General features: G+C 55.3%; 1 protein-coding gene across 1 annotated transcript; it reads left to right on the forward strand.

The window, feature by feature from the left end:
* The first annotated feature begins 19 nt into the window (after positions 1 to 19).
* On the forward strand, positions 20 to 14,316 carry TREML4 (triggering receptor expressed on myeloid cells like 4). Its single transcript, XM_070074679.1, has 7 exons — positions 20 to 246; positions 1,170 to 1,242; positions 1,336 to 1,647; positions 2,868 to 2,925; positions 4,205 to 4,311; positions 7,831 to 7,886; positions 9,536 to 14,316. The coding sequence occupies exons 2-7, from the start codon at positions 1,185 to 1,187 to the stop codon at positions 9,782 to 9,784; spliced, it is 840 nt and encodes a 279-aa protein (XP_069930780.1). The 5' UTR covers positions 20 to 246; positions 1,170 to 1,184; the 3' UTR covers positions 9,785 to 14,316.
* Positions 14,317 to 15,198: the final 882 nt, after the last annotated feature.

The raw sequence follows: 15,198 nt of genomic DNA on the forward strand, positions 1-15,198 counted from the left end.
ATTTGAGAGAGAGAGAGAGAGAGAGACATTCCGTTCATACCCCCAAAGGCTGGCAAGGATTCTAGGGGCTAGGCCAAGGGCAGAAATGGGAGGCAGAAGCCAGCAACTCCGCCCAGGTCTCGCACGTGGGTGGCAGGAAGCTAAGTACACGAGGCGTCATTGCTGTCTCCTGGGGCACGAGCAGGAAGCTGGAGTGCGGAGCCAGGAGCTGGAGCCAGGTTTGGAACGCTGGCACTCTGAAACGGGGTATGACTGCTTTGTGTGTGTGTGTTTTTTTTTTTAAGATTTTATATTATTTATTTGAAAGGCAGAGTTTCAGAGAGAGAGAGAGAGAAGAGATAGAGGGAGAGGTCTTCTATCTGCTGGTTCACTCCCCAAATGGCCGGTCTCCCACGGTGGGTGCAGGGGCCCAAGGACTTGGGCCATTCTCCAATGCTTTCCCAGGCACATTAGCAGGGAGCTGGATCGGATGTGGATCAGCTGGGACTTGAACTGGCACTCATATGGGATGGTGGCACTGAGGCTGCAGCTTAACCCCTTGTATCATAGCACTGACCCCATGGGATGTGACTGTTTTAACAGCGGCCAGGTCCCACGCCCGCCCCTTCCAAGAACTTTTTGAAGCCCCCTGCCCCGCTCCCTGCACCGTCCTCCCCTTCCTCCCTCCTCGTGCTGGGACTGTCCCTGCACTCCCATGCCTGGGAACGCATCTGCAGCTCCTTTCTCCTCATCCCCTCCAGTCCCCAGGGAACTGCTGAGTTCTCGGGAAGTCACTGACTTTTGGCGGCTGGTGGCACTCAGGGCTCTGGCCCGGCTCCCCAAAGACCCCCCTCTCGGGGTCGCTTGCCTTCATTCAGGCTGCGCTTTCTGGGGGTGGGGGCAGGAGAAATGTAGGCTGGGAAGGAAGTGGTAGAACAGCTGGAAGAGAGGAGGAACAGTTCACCCAACTTCCGTTCTGTGAATTCTCATCTTTCCCTACACCAACCTCAGGGTCAACCCCAGTGGGAGGGGAGTGGCCCTGAGGGGGAAGTGGCCGGCTGAGGGTAGCCCAGGAGCAGCTATTGGGTCCCTGGAGCCCCGCGTTCCCCAGACGCCAGACCCCTGCCCCAGGCTGTTCACTTCTCCCACAAGGTCTTTGCCTTGCTCAGCAGTCCACCCTATACCCCCAGCTCGAGAAAGACCTCATGGCTTGGGGGGCCCTGCCTCTGCTGCTGCCTGGCCTGCTGCTGCTCCTGGTGCCAGGTGAGGGGCAGGGGAGGGGGAGGGGAGGAGGGCGGGGGAGGAGCGGGTTGGCCCCTGCGAGGGAGGCTCCCTGACCTGACGGCCCCCTCCCAGGCTCCCGGGCACAGAAGCTGCAGAAACTGGAGGGCGAGACCATCTACGTGATCTGCCCCTACTCGGCTGACCAGCATGAGAAGGAGAAAGTCTGGTGTAAGCAGGAAGGGCCGAACACCTGCTCCGTGTTGGCCACTTCCCAGGGCTGGGTGGGGAGCTCCCAGTGCTCCCTGTGGGATAAGCCAGACTCTTCCCAATTCATCGTGATCATGACCGGGCTCAAGGCGGGGGACTCGGGATTATACTATTGTGGCTTCTATGAGTATTCCAAGGTCATGGTCTTCAGAACCATCCAGCTCGAGGTGTTGGCAGGTGCGTGTTCCCCTTCTTCTTTGTGCAGTTTGGGCTTGCTGAGTCTCCAGGTGTGAGAGCCAGGGGGCGGGGGCCCTGGGAATGGGGCCATAGAGAAGGCACCTGTCCCAGGGCCACCTACTGCTCATGGGTGGGGTCAGCCCCTGACCTCAGGCTCGTGGCTTCCAGGGGGTCCATCCTTCCACATCACCCGTCTTTGCTGCTCCTCCTTTTCCTGGGAGTGATCTTAAAGCTCCCCCAGGCATCAGCACAGCTGCTCAGCATCCAGTCTCAGACATCCGTGCCCCTGACCTTAACCCTCAACCTTTGCCCATCACACAGAGGAATTGGGTGTGGGGCAGAAAAATGTGAGCTGACAGGAGACAGGTCGAGGGGGAGGGAGACGGGAAGGCTGGGAAGTGTAGCAGCCTAGGGCTCGGGACGGGGGCTGAGTCCTTGCCTTGGACATGGCCCTCACCGGTGAGGAACCTTGAGCCTCTGAGTGCAAATTTGCAATTTCCACGAATCCTGAGGGCCCCGTGTGTTCCTCCTGAGCACCATAAGGTTGCACAACCACCCCGCACTTACCCGTGGCCGGGGCTGGAACACGGCTCCTGCTAGATCCCTCCCTCGTGCTGAGCTGCTATGCTCGGTCCTCCAGATCACAGCCTTGGTCACACGGGCACCTGGAGGACCGAGCGTAGCAGCTCAGTGGTTCATTGCCCAACTTCGGCTCCATGCCCTTTGCGTGTGGGGCACAGAGCTAGGCTACTCTCTGGAAGGGGGACCCAAGTCGCTGGAATGCCGTTCCGCGCTGGGGAAGCCCACAGCCCAGACAGGGGAGTAGCACTGGAGCAAGTGAGGGGACCGGCCACCACAGGTAGACTCCTTGGAGGAGGTGTCACACCTGGGCCTTGTTGGCTGAGCAGGGGTCTATCCAGGGGAGACCCGAGGGGCGTGGGGGGAAGCGTCAGAGGTTGAAGTGCGTGCCAGGCTTGGAAACGACTGTAGAGAGGATCTAATGTACAAGTGGCAGTGCTGTCCCTTGCATGGAGCTGCCCTGCAGGGGGAGGAGACCAGGACACCACGGCACAGCTGCTGCACCTCCTGCAGGGCCCACGATGTGGCTCGGAGCCCTCACCCGGTCCAGTGCCACGTATGGCCGCCTCCTCCCTGGATGGGGGAAGCCCTGGAGTGTGGGTGCGCAAAGGGGTGCTCCCCTTCACTGCCGTCTCTTCCAGCTCCAGCCCCAGCCACCCCCAGGGACAGCGGGATGACAACGGCCCCTGTCATTGCCAGGTACTGCCGCCCCTCCCCCATCCTCTGAGCCCTCATTTTCTTCCAACCATGCCGGACACCCCCAGCTACCACGCTGCCACTACATCCAGCTCTCAGGGGTTGGAATAACAAGCAGGTCGCCTCGGGTCACTTCACCTAACCTCAGCTTTCACTTCTGCAAAACAAGGCAAATAACATTTCTGCTATTTTTATCAGTTGGGGCCAGCTGATTCTTGGCTGTAGGAGACTGACCAGTTCTTTGTGGGGTATTTAGCCACATCCCTGGCCTCTGCCCATCAAGTGCACACACCTCCTGAGGACACCCAGATGTGGCAACCCAGAGGGTCTCCCAGCATTGCCCAGTGTGCCTTGCAGCACGCACCCACCATGGTTCAGAACCTTGATCTCACAGAGTGGCCGTGAGGGTTCGGTGAGCCTGGCCTGGCCCAGAGCCACAGCACCAAGGCTGCTGCGTTTGCCTCTGCCCCCTGTCCAGCCCTTCCTGGCCTTGCTGCAAGAGCAGCAGAGCCATGCCAGGGCCAGGTGCCAGGGCTAGGGCACACTTGGCCGTCACTGTGACCTGTGGCCTGGTCTACTTTCTCTACCTGCCCAATGGTTTCCAGGCCCCAGCCACTTCCTGATTCTTTCTTCTCTTCCCCTCTCTTCAGTCACCATCACCACAGATCACAAGCTCTGGGCTCTTCCAAAATATGGCTCATTTAAGAGACAAAACAAGACGCCAAGTGGGTGCCAATCACCTGGGCTGAGACAGGTCTCTAGAACTGCCCCCCCCACCAGCCAGCACCCAGACACATTCCTAGGAGCCTGTGATGGTGCAGGAAGCGCTCTGTGTTTTCCCTTTGACGAAGACAGGACCTATTACAATGCACTGTTACCTGCAGTGCTCCGTGAGCTACCTGCAGCCCCCGGAGGAGCTGAGCAGAGGAGCCGGGCCAAGGAGTGGCCAGGGGAAGGGTGCTGGGAGCGGTGAATGCAGACCCTGCCCGGGGGACCCAGAAGGGAAATTAAGGGACCAGAGTCCGAAAAGGGAAGGCTTGTGACACCTGGACATCTCAGCACATCGGCCTTACAGAAAAGGAAACCAGTCCCGGGGGGAGGGGGAGGGGCTTGCCTGAGACAGCGCTGGCTCCTGTGGCCTCCCAGTGGTCAGCTGGGAGAGGCCGGAGGCTGGTGAGGCTGTGGGGACTACAGCCCTGGGCGGGGAAGGTTTTCCAGGCTGGGAGGTGGTGCTGGCTCTGCTCTCTCCTCACTGGCCCGGTCCCTCTTCCATCCTGGACAGCTGGAAGTCCATCCTGGTGGGCGTGGTGGTGGCTACACTGCTGCTGCTGCTGGTGGTCCTCTCCACGGTCCTGGGTCTCAGGAAAGCCCGAGCGAGAGTCGGGAAAGGTGAGTCCCTGCCATGGCCCTGAGCCAGCCAGCCAGTACGGAGCCACGTACAGGGCAGCCCGAGAGCCAGGGGCCCAAGACTCACGCGGCTCATTTACCCAGGAGCATCTGAGGCCTGCTGGCTGCAGGGGGTCCCCTCCCTCTGCCAAAGCGGTGGGCCCTGGGCATTCTGCAGGTAGACCACTTCTCTTTGGAGGTCAGTGCACCCAACGCCAGCTCAACTCGGCACCGACGGTACCTAAAACCAGGTGGCCCGGCATCCATTTGTGGTCATATGTTTTACCATCACTTTGGGTAAGGATTTCAAAAACAATTTATGTAAAGAGGGATGTTTGGCCTAGCAGTTAAGACAGCAATTAAGATGTCGGTGTCCCTATTGAAGGGCCTGGGTTTGAGTCTTAGTTCCAATCCCATTCCCAGCTCTTCCTGCTGACACACACCCTGGGAGGCAGCAGGTGATGGCTCGAGTGATTGGGTCCCTGCCACCCATGTGGGAGACCTGGATGGAGTTCCAGGTGCCTGGCTTTGGCTTGGCCCTGCCATGGCTTTTGTGGGAATTTGGGGGAGTGAACCAGTGGATGGGAGATCTCTTTCTCTCTTTCCTGTATCTCAGATAACAATTAAAAAACCATAAAGAATGAATGCAATACTCTAAAATGTTTCATGTAAACATCTTTGTACTTTTTATTTTTATATTTTAAAAGTTTATTTGAGGGGCTGGCACTATGGCATAGTGGGTAAAGCCACTGCCTGCAGTGCCGGCATCCCATATGGGCACTGGTTCGAATCCTGGCTGCTTCACTTCCAACCCAACTCTCTGCTATGGCCTGGGAAAGCAGTGGAAGATGGCCAAAGTCCTTGGGCCTCTGCACCCACGTGGGAGACCCAGAAGAAGCTCCTGGCTTCAGATTGGCACAGCTCTGGCCATTGCAACCATCTGCGGAGTGAACCAGCAAAAGGAAGACCTGTCTCTTGACTTCCCTCTCTCTCTCTCTGCCACTCTATAAATTTGCCTTTCAAATAAATAAATATATCTTTTAAAATTATTTAAAAGTTAAAATGACAGAGAGAGAGAGGGAGAGGGAGAGATCTTCCATCTGCTGGTCCCCTCCCCACGGGCCTACAATAGCTAGGGCCGGGCCAGGTGAAGCCAGGAGACTGGAGCTCAATGCAGGTCTCCCATGTGGGTGGCAGGGACCCAAGTACTTGAGCCATCACGTGCTGCCTCCCCAGGTGCATGTTAGCAGGAAGCTGGAGTTGGGAGCGGATCCAGGACTTGATCCCAGGCGCTCCTCTACGGCGTCCCGAGCCTCGGCTTACCATGCTGAGCCACCATCTGCTCCAGTGGCATGATTTTGACTGTTGCTGTCTATAAACATGTTGACTCACTTGAGGTATCAGGGGCACAATGGGGAGATGTAGGTCAGTGTATGCAAAACACAGCTGTGTAGGATGAACAAGTAGAAAGATCTAATGCACACCAGGAGGTCCATGGTGGATAACAGTGTTCTGTAGTCAGGATTTTTGCTAAATGAATTGTAGTTGCTTTTGCTGGAGAAGGGAAAATGAGTAACCATAGTAACCATATGAGATGATGAATATGTTCACTTGTTCCATCATGATAGCCATTTTACCAAAAAAGTGTATCTTATAAAATCATATTGTATGCTTTAAATTATACACAATAAGATGTAAACATTAAGAAATAAAAAAGGAAAAAATTTTGTCTTCCTAAAAGCTCTTTAAGGACTTCTGAGGCTTCAAAGTTTTTAAGTTTTTAGCATTAATCCCACGTGAAGACTGTAGCAGTTATGCAACATTTATCGGATTAGTCCCTTTAAAAAATAATCAATTAATTAAAGTGTGAGAGGCAAGGGGAAGGAGAAAGTGCAAGTGAGAGACAGACAGGCAGACAGAGAGCTCCTGTCTGTTGGCTCACTCAGCCCCGGCTGGGCCAGGCCTCAAGGGACCCTGGACCCAAGTCTGGGTCTCCCGTGTGAGAGGCAGGGACCCATGCACTTGACCATCACCTGCTGTCTCCCAGTGTGTGCATTAGCAGGAAGCTGGACTCAGAGCAGAGCTGAGGCTCAAACACAGGCACTCGGATATGAGATGCACGTGTCCCAACCTGTGACCTAAGCTCAAGGCCAAATGCCCCCCGCTCCCAGGTTAGACCCTTTTGCGGAAACCTACCTCTTTTCTGGCTAGCTTTAGTTGCTTGGCTGGTTTGGCATGTGCGTAGTGTGTGCATCTGTGGACAGTGTGAATGAAATGTGAGAGTGAGCCAGAGTGATACAGCGCCTCATTGGCTTTAACTTTCCAAGCAGTAACAACCATCAGGAGGAGTGGACTGTAAAATTGCATGTCAATTGTTTCTCCAACAATGTCAAATGAATTTCCTATATCCCAATAACATTTCCATAAACTAAGGTAGAAGAGCCAAATGCTTTGCTCATTTTTTTTTTACAGGCAGAGTGGACAGTGAGAGAGAGAGACAGAGAGAAAGGTCTTCCTTTTGCATTGGTTCACCCTCCAATGGCAGCCACGGCCGGCGCGCTGCGGCCGGCGCATTGCGCTGATCCGAAGCCAGGAGCCAGGTGCTTCTCCTGGTCTCCGATGCGGGTGCAGGGCCCAATGACCTGAGCCATCCTCCACTGCCTTCCTGGGCCACAGCAGAGAGCTGGCCTGGAAGAGGGGCAACTGGGACAGAATCCGGCACCCTGACCAGGACTAGAACCCAGTGTGCCGGCGCTGCAAGGCGGAGGATTACCCTAGTGAGCCACAGCGCCAGCCGCTTTGCACATTTTTTTTCATTGAACTTTTATTTCCAGAGTGCTCGTGGATGTGCGTGGGTGTGAGAACGTGTGGCATGCTCACATCAGCTCCATTTTGCCTTGGAGCTCCAGGTTAAAAATATTTGGAGGGGCTCAGTAGGCTAATCCTCCACCTGCGGCGCCGGCACCCCAGGTTCTAGTCCCGGTTGGGATGCCAAATTCTGTCCCGGTTGCTCCTCTTCCAGTCCAGCTCTCTGCTGTGGCCTGGGAGTGCAGTGGAGGATGGCCCAGGTCCTTGGGCCCTGCACCTGCATGGGAGATCAGGAGAAGCCCCTGGCTCCTGGCTTCAGATCAGCGTGGTGCGCCGGCCGTGGCGGCCATTGGAGGGTGAACCAATGCAAAAGGAAGACCTTTCTCTCTGTCTCTCTCTCTCACTGTCCACTCTGCCTGTCAAAAAAAAATTTTTTTTTTGGAGGACATTACTGCGTGTCATCTCATCAGCTAAGCCATTCGCCTATCTGAGAAGTTTGGAACTTTTAGTGACCTGGAATGAAGCTCACCTATGTTATACAAATCAACCCTAGGCAGCCAGTTTGAGCTTCCTGGGATGCTACTGGGTGCTGGGCACTGGGACTGCCTCCCACCAAGGTCCCTAATGCCTAGGCAGGACCCTATCCTGTCGCCCTTGTTCCCACGGGAGCCGCATAGGGAGAGGCGCCCTCAGCCTTCACTGTTTCCTCGGCAGGTGAGGCTGATTCCTGGCCCGGCTGCAGTGGCTTCTCAGGCCGGAAGGAGCCCAGCGTGAGTAGCTGTAGAGAATCATGGGCTTCCCGCGTGCTTGTGCTGTTGGCGGTCTTTGCTAACCGCCCAGCTTCTGCTTATTTTCTATTTCCTCCAAACCTTGATGCACATTGGTGACTGTGAATGCAAACCTTGACGCACACTGGTGATTGCACACGCCCCTGCTGCCTTGTAGCCTGTGTGCTTCCTTTTCCCTTATTTCTCAATTCTGTTTCCTTAGAGAGACGAGAGACAGAGAGAGACAGAGAGAGAGACAGAGAGAGAGAGAGAGAGAGTTGGCAAACCCTGCTCTTAACCCTCACCCCTGCGGCAGGTAGCATTTCATCATCCCACAGGTCATGAGCCGGCCAGAGCGACCGCTCCTCTGTGGGAAAAGGCATCACGTGGCAACTGCCCTGGCTCCCGGGGTGCGCTCTCAGAAGGGGCTGGGGACCGCGTGGCTTCCCTCAGGAAGGGCTGTCGTGTGTAAAGATCTCAGGCTCTTGGAATCGCAGAACCACAGGACTGAAAAGCTCCAAAGTGATGCTGGAATCACGGCTACAAATGCCTTCCCCACGAGCGCTCTCCTCCCCCTGTGCTGCTCTAGCTTGAGTGTGTACAGAAGTCACATGGAGTGCTTGGGAGTTTCTGGGGCCGGACCTGTGGTGTAGTGGGTAAAGCTGCCACCTGTCACGCCGGCATCCCATACATGTCCCGGCTGCCCCACTTCTGATCCAGCTCCCTGCTACTGGCCTAGGAAAACAGCAGAAGATGGCCCAGGTATGGCTGCCACACATGTAAGAGACTTGCACGAAGCTCCCGACTCTTGGTTTCAGCCTGGCCCAGTGCCGGCCATTGCATTCGTCTGGGGAGTGATCTAGCGGGTGGAAGATCTCTCTCTCTCTCTCTCTCTCTCTCTCTCTCTCGTGTGTGTATGTGTGTGTGTGTGTGTGTGTCTCCCTCTCTCTGTGTAATGCTTTCAAAATAAATAAATAAATCTTTAAAAACCAACCAACCAACCAACCAACCACAGGGTCCTGGGCCCTGCCCCCAAGACTGCTGTCCTAGATCTGGGATGGAGCCTGGTTCGGTATCAGCCAGGTGAAGTTGGTGCTGCCAGTCCCCTGTGTGGCCCCCTCTGTCTATATTATATATATATGTGTTTTTATTTTTAAAGTGTATTTATTATTTTCATTTTATCTGAGAGAGAGAGAGAAAGAGATGGAGACAGACAGATCTCCCATCTGCTGGTTCACTCCCCAAGTACCTGCAACAGCCAGGGAAGGGGGCCAGACTGAAACCAGGAGCAGAGAACTCAAGCCAGGTCCCCGGAGAACTTGAGCCATGACCTGCTACCTCGCAGGGTGCCCACTAGCAGGAAACTGGGTCAGAGGAGCCGGGACTCAAGCCCAGGGCGCTGAGATGGAATGTGGACGTCCCAGGCTGCACCCTCACTGCTGCACGTCGCACCCCGCCCCGCGCTCCCCGCTCCCACCCCCAGCCTGCTGGTGACCCTGCTCCATGATGGCCACCTTCCTGCTTTCAGAAGCATCTTTCCCAGCCACTCGCCTCCAGAGTCTTGGCAGGGTCAATACCTTGCCCCACATCTCGTCCCTCTCCCCATCCTCCACCCAGAGGGGGGCCATGCAGCTGATGTCTTTGGCTCCTAGGGCGCCGATCAGCAGGCGACCCCTGATGAGGACCCAGCAGCCATCCACTACGTCTCCCTCACCCACCTAAGCCACTGCGGCTCTGAGCACCCTGTCTACGCCAACGTCCACCCCGACTCGAAGCCCGAAGTGGACGCCCAGCTCTCTGTGGAATACACCAGCGTCACTGGGAGCAAACCTCCAGTCCTGCAAGTCGGCTGCCCTGGAGGGAGTGCCTCTGAGCTGCAGGCAGAATCCCCCCAGCACTGAGCACTTGTCAAAGGCTCCCAGGGTCCAGAGCTGGTCTCCCAGCCTCGGGGTGACTCCTAGGGCGGCAAAGACAAGCAGGGGCCAGTTTGATGCGGGAGGTGGGGGGTGGGGGGCAAAGGCGAGCAAGCCTAATTAACTGGGGGCGGGAGCCTGGGTCTGTGGCTGTGATGGGCAGGCTGGGGGCAAGGCGGGGAGGAGTCCAAGGGGGTTTCTGGACTCTTGCCCTGTCCCCTCCCGGGGCAGAGGAGGAGCGAGTGCTATCAGGACAGAATCTGACTGGCTGGGGGTCTGGAGCCCAGTGCCTCTGAGTAACCCAGTTCTGTGACTGTCACTTCCTTCCTGGCCCTCCAGGGGCTATGAAGTCCCTACAGATTGTGCAAGTCCCTCTCTCCCGGCAGCCCCTCCCCTGAACTCCCCCAGGACCTCCGAGCCCACCCCTCGCACCCCTGCTCCTTGCCAACCCCCTGCTTCTAATTCGCCTCTCACTCGGGGATCATCACAGATGAGCTCCTCCCTATCCTGCCAGGAAAATCGCTGGGGCTCGGGCCGTGCCCAGCGCTCAGGGGCGCCCCCTGGCCCTAGACCTTACTTTTGCAGCCAGGATGAGGCCGGGAGCTTGCTGACCTCCGGCCATCCCCACAGCTGCAGCAGAACTGATTTGGGAAACCTTCGCGCACCCTGCTAACCGCATCTGAGTCAGAGGGTGAGGAGAGTGCCCCTCCTTAGCCCGAGGACATCTCACAGGGCACTGCTGGAGCCGGCGTCCCCTTTCCATTGTGTGCCCCAAGGGCTGGCTCTGAACTCTGGGGGTCCAGGCCAAGTGTGTGGAAGGGTGGTGGGGCAGGAAGCCTGCTAGGACCTGTAGATTCATCACTTGGCAATGGTGACACTGCCACTGGGAAGCCAGGACTCACTCCACAGGCTGCGGTGCGAGAGACGAGCAGCCTCCGCTGCTATCTCTCTGAAGACAAGGACTCCCCACCTCCTGCTGAAGCCACTGGTCTGGGGCTGTTTCTGTACAACAGGACCTGGCTTCCTCCCAGGCCCAGTGAGACATCAGCTTTGCCTACAGATGGAAGCAGCCGCACTGCATCACAACCAGAAAGGGAACGAAGCGGTGGGAGGGTTGGGGTCTGGCGGGCATCTGTGAGGATGTAGTCTTTCTCTGGGAGGAAGGCAGGTAGGCTCTTGTCACCTCTGACTGTGACATCTCTGCTGCCACCATCTGCCGCCTTCCAGGGGCCCAGTGTTGAGGACGCGGTTCCATCCCCAGCCTGTGACACTCGGGCTGAGATCCACTGGGAGCAGGGTGCTCAGTTGTCACCTCGGCTCCTGGGGTCTCTGCCCTGCCCTGCCCAGTGAACTTTTGCTGCTCCCTGACCACCACCACCCACCCCTGCCACGCCCCACTGGGTCTTCCCCGGAGGAGGTCATTGGCATTGGCCTGCGGCCTCACTCAACCTCTGGTCCTTCCTAATTCTGACTCTTGACGGCGCCTCTGCTCTTGGTCTGTATTTAGTCTACATAGTCCCTGGGTGGGGAGGGGGCGTGGTGGGGAACCATCCTCACCAGGTACTCCCCAACTTGGTTTTCTGCCTGCACTGGTCTGGCTGCAGTACCAGGAGCCATCCGGAGGACCAGGGTCCTCGTGGACTGTCCAGACCCAAAGGATATTCTCAGAGCAGGGCTCCTGGAGCCAGCCCTGAGCTGTACTCATTAGACGAGAGTTTACAGGAGCCTCAGACCGCCAGGCAGCATGCCCCGGGTGGGGATGTGGGGGCAAGGATCACCTGTTAAGTCAACATGTGTGGGTTGGTTTTGGTACGCCAGACTCTGAGTGGGCCAGTGACTCACACTACCCCAGACCTGAAGTTTTAACCACTTGTGTTTGGGTGGAGGCGGGCAGGGCAGGTGCATGAGCAAAGCTGTCAGGGCCCCAGCTGGAGGAGAGCTGAAGGTGCTGGGGGGGTGGATGGGCGGACAAGGTCTTCCGCCCCCCCCTTTTTTTGACAGGCAGAGTGAACAGTGAGAGAGAGACAGAGAGAAAGTGTTACCGGAGAAATTACAGGGTTCTTGTCTTCGCGCAAGAAAGAATTCAGGCGTGAGACAGAGAGTAGTGGGAGGTAAAATAGCAAGGTTTATTAGGGAAGGGACATCATCTGTAAGGATGATGGGCAGCTCTCCAGACAGGGCCTGGGAAAGAGTGCAGTCACTCAGACTGGGGGTGGGGAGAGGAAGGAGCGAGGTTACATGGTTGAGTGGAGTACACCTGGCCAGACCAGGAGGGTGGTTCAGCAGAGAGGCAGAGGGCTGAGCGCGCAGTCTGGTTGAGGCTGGGGGTTTTTAAGGAGATGGGTCTTTGTCTTCACACATCTCCTCCTGAAACAAAGGATTTTATGGCTGTAAATATTAAGAAGCTCCTATCTGAGTTTTCCCTTGAAGGTATCAGACAGGAGGAAGCCCAGCTGGCGCCATCCTGGGTTCAGAGGAAGGGTGAGCAGGACCCCCTAGAGAATGGGGATCCGGAGCAGGGTGTTTGAAATGCAGATATTGGGCTGCACCTGGGAGATTGTGGAAGATTTGTCAGGCAGAAGGGGCGGGGACCTCCACCCGGCAGGTTATCAGGTAGAAGGGGGCAGGGCAGGACTCAAAGACCGGGCTGCCCCTGAAACATTATCAGGATGACTTTGAGATGCAGATGCATATGCTGGACATAGATGTCTTCTTTTTAGGCCTTTATGTCACACACACATACGCTCATAACTGACTTCCTACCTAACAAAAGGTCTTCCTTTTCTGTTGGTTCACCCCCCAGTGGCCGCACCGCACTGATCCAAAGCCAGGAGCCAGGTGCTTCTCCTGGTCTCCCATGTGGGTGCAGGGCCCAATGACCTGGGCCATCCTCCACTGCCTTCCAGGGCCACAGCAGAGAGCTGGCCTGGAAGAGGGGCAACCGGGACAGAATCCGGTGCCCCAACCGGGACTAGAACCCGGGGTGCCAGCGCCGCAGGCGGAGGATTAGCCTAGTGAGCCGCAGTGCCGGCCTGACAAGGTCTTTTCTGGCACAAGCAGTTGACTCAGCTGGAAAGCTCAAGGGGAGATTTGCAAGGAACCAATGGCCGCCAGATCTAAAGACTTAGGTTCATCCTCACGCCCTGCCCCAGGGAGAGGGCTGCTTATGCTTCCACCGAAGGTCGGGAGGCGCCTTTCCAGACCTGTGGGAACTAGAGGGGCGGGGGGCAGAGGCCCCAGGAGGCTCTGAGCCATGGCAGAGATCTGGGTTCCTCTTGAGCGAGCAACGTCTTTCTCTCTGAAGCCCTGCTCAGCAGGTGGAACACACACCTGCTCCCCTTCCCTTTTCGTCTCTCGAGCTCTTGGTGCACACGGTGCAGTTTGCTAAGGTTTTATTCTTTGTCTACTTTATATTTGGGTGGTCTTTCAAGCTGCTACCCTTCAGGGTGATTCCGTAGCAGCAATAAACAATCAAGACCAGCAGCCGAGACAAGCTTGCCTGAGAGCAAGGCCCTGGGGAAAGAACACATGGCCCGGCCCTACCAGAGACCAAAACTTTCTAGAAAGTTATAGCAATTACGGTGCCATCTGGGAATAGAAAATCAGCCAGGGCGACCGAATCGAGAGGTGAGAAGTGGATCCGCGTGTGCATGGAAGCTGGGTACCTGAAAGAGCAGGCCTAAGGCATCACGGGAAGGGACGGGGACTGACGCGGACATCACTGTCTGTCCGTACAGGGAAATGTTACAGAAGGTTTATGTCTCACCTGGGGGTGAACTCCACGTGAACAGCCAAACAAGAAAACGTTTAGTCCAAACTGGAAGCATGTTTATGACATTGAGGTACAGAACGATGGGTAAGCAAGACATCAAAAGTGCATGCCATTGAGCGTAAAACATATGACCTAGCTGACTATATTAAAATGGAAAACTTTGGTACAAAAGAATATACCGGGAAACTAAACATGCAAGCGTGAGCCACGGTCAGGAAGAGGACATTGGCAGTTTGCAGAACAGATAAAGGATCCCTAACCGAACTTACAGAGGCGCTCATAAAAGTCAATGCAAAGGACAAACTATTGTAATTGGCAAAGTGGTAAAAACAAACACAACACAGATAATAAAAAAAAAAAAGGCACACAAATAATGCTTAACTTTGCTGGCAATCAGAGAAATTCAAATCTCACCCGGGTACAGGCATATGCAGCAGATTGGCTGGGGACTTCAGATGTGCTGGTAATGATTTATTTAAATATGTATTTATTTATTTAAACACACACACATTTCGTGGTAGATAGGTAGATGACCTCACATTTTTCTAATTCTGAGAGTCCATGATAATCATCTTAGGGGAAGAACTACTACTCCGAGAATGAATGAACACTGCCCGGTGTGTGTTCTATAAAAATGCACGTCATGGGAGGGCGGGTATGGGGGGAGGAACCGCAATAATCCAAAAGTTGTACTTATGAAATTTGTGTTTATTAAATGAAAGTTCTCTATTAAAAAAATTAAAATGCACATTAGCTCGCTCTGGCTCTGTGCTGATGTTGGGATTCTGCTACTGAAGAGGTGCCTGCACCAGAGGCAACGCATGCACACGCACACACGCACACATGCACATACACACACGCACGCACACGCACGCGCACACACACGCACACACACACACGCACACATGCACGCGCACACACACACGCACACACACGCACACACACGCACACACGCACACACGCACGCACACGGGAGCAGGGAGAACACTTTAACCTTGGTGTTGCGCACACAGTTTAGCCGTAGATACAGTTACTGTAAAATTATCCAATACAGTGTAAGATAGCATCCTTCAGTTCTAGATTGGAACCATTTCTCCCCTCTTCATTTTCAAATGCAGAAAAACACTAAGGTTTGACATAGCTGGGTGGTAGGTACAAAGGTTAGCTATGATGTTCTTTCTACTTTTCTGTATATTTAAACACTTCTTAATTTTTCCTTATTTATAATAATGTATTTGTTTGAAAGGCAGAGGGACAGAGATCTTCTGTGTTCTCAACTGCTGGGGCTGGACCACGCCAAAACCAGGAGACAGGATCACAACCCAGGTCTCCCATGGCAGGGACCCAAGAACTTGAGCCATCACCTGTTGCCTCCCAGGGTATGCAATAGCAGGAAGAGCTCAGATTGGAAATGAAGCTAGGAGTACTCCAATATGGGGTGCAGGCTTCCCGAGTGGTGTCTCCCACTACGCCAAATGCACTGCTTCTCAACTTCTAAAATACAAGCATTGCACAAGTCCAAGCTTAGAGCTGTTGTGGACATAACCCAGGGTACGGTAATTTGAAGAACTGGGAGTGACGCTGAGAAGGCTTGGGGCCGCCACCATCCAGCTGGAGGAGAGGTTAAAGC

This window comes from Oryctolagus cuniculus, chromosome 5 (assembly GCF_964237555.1).
Source record: "Oryctolagus cuniculus chromosome 5, mOryCun1.1, whole genome shotgun sequence".
Taxonomy (NCBI): domain Eukaryota; kingdom Metazoa; phylum Chordata; class Mammalia; order Lagomorpha; family Leporidae; genus Oryctolagus; species Oryctolagus cuniculus.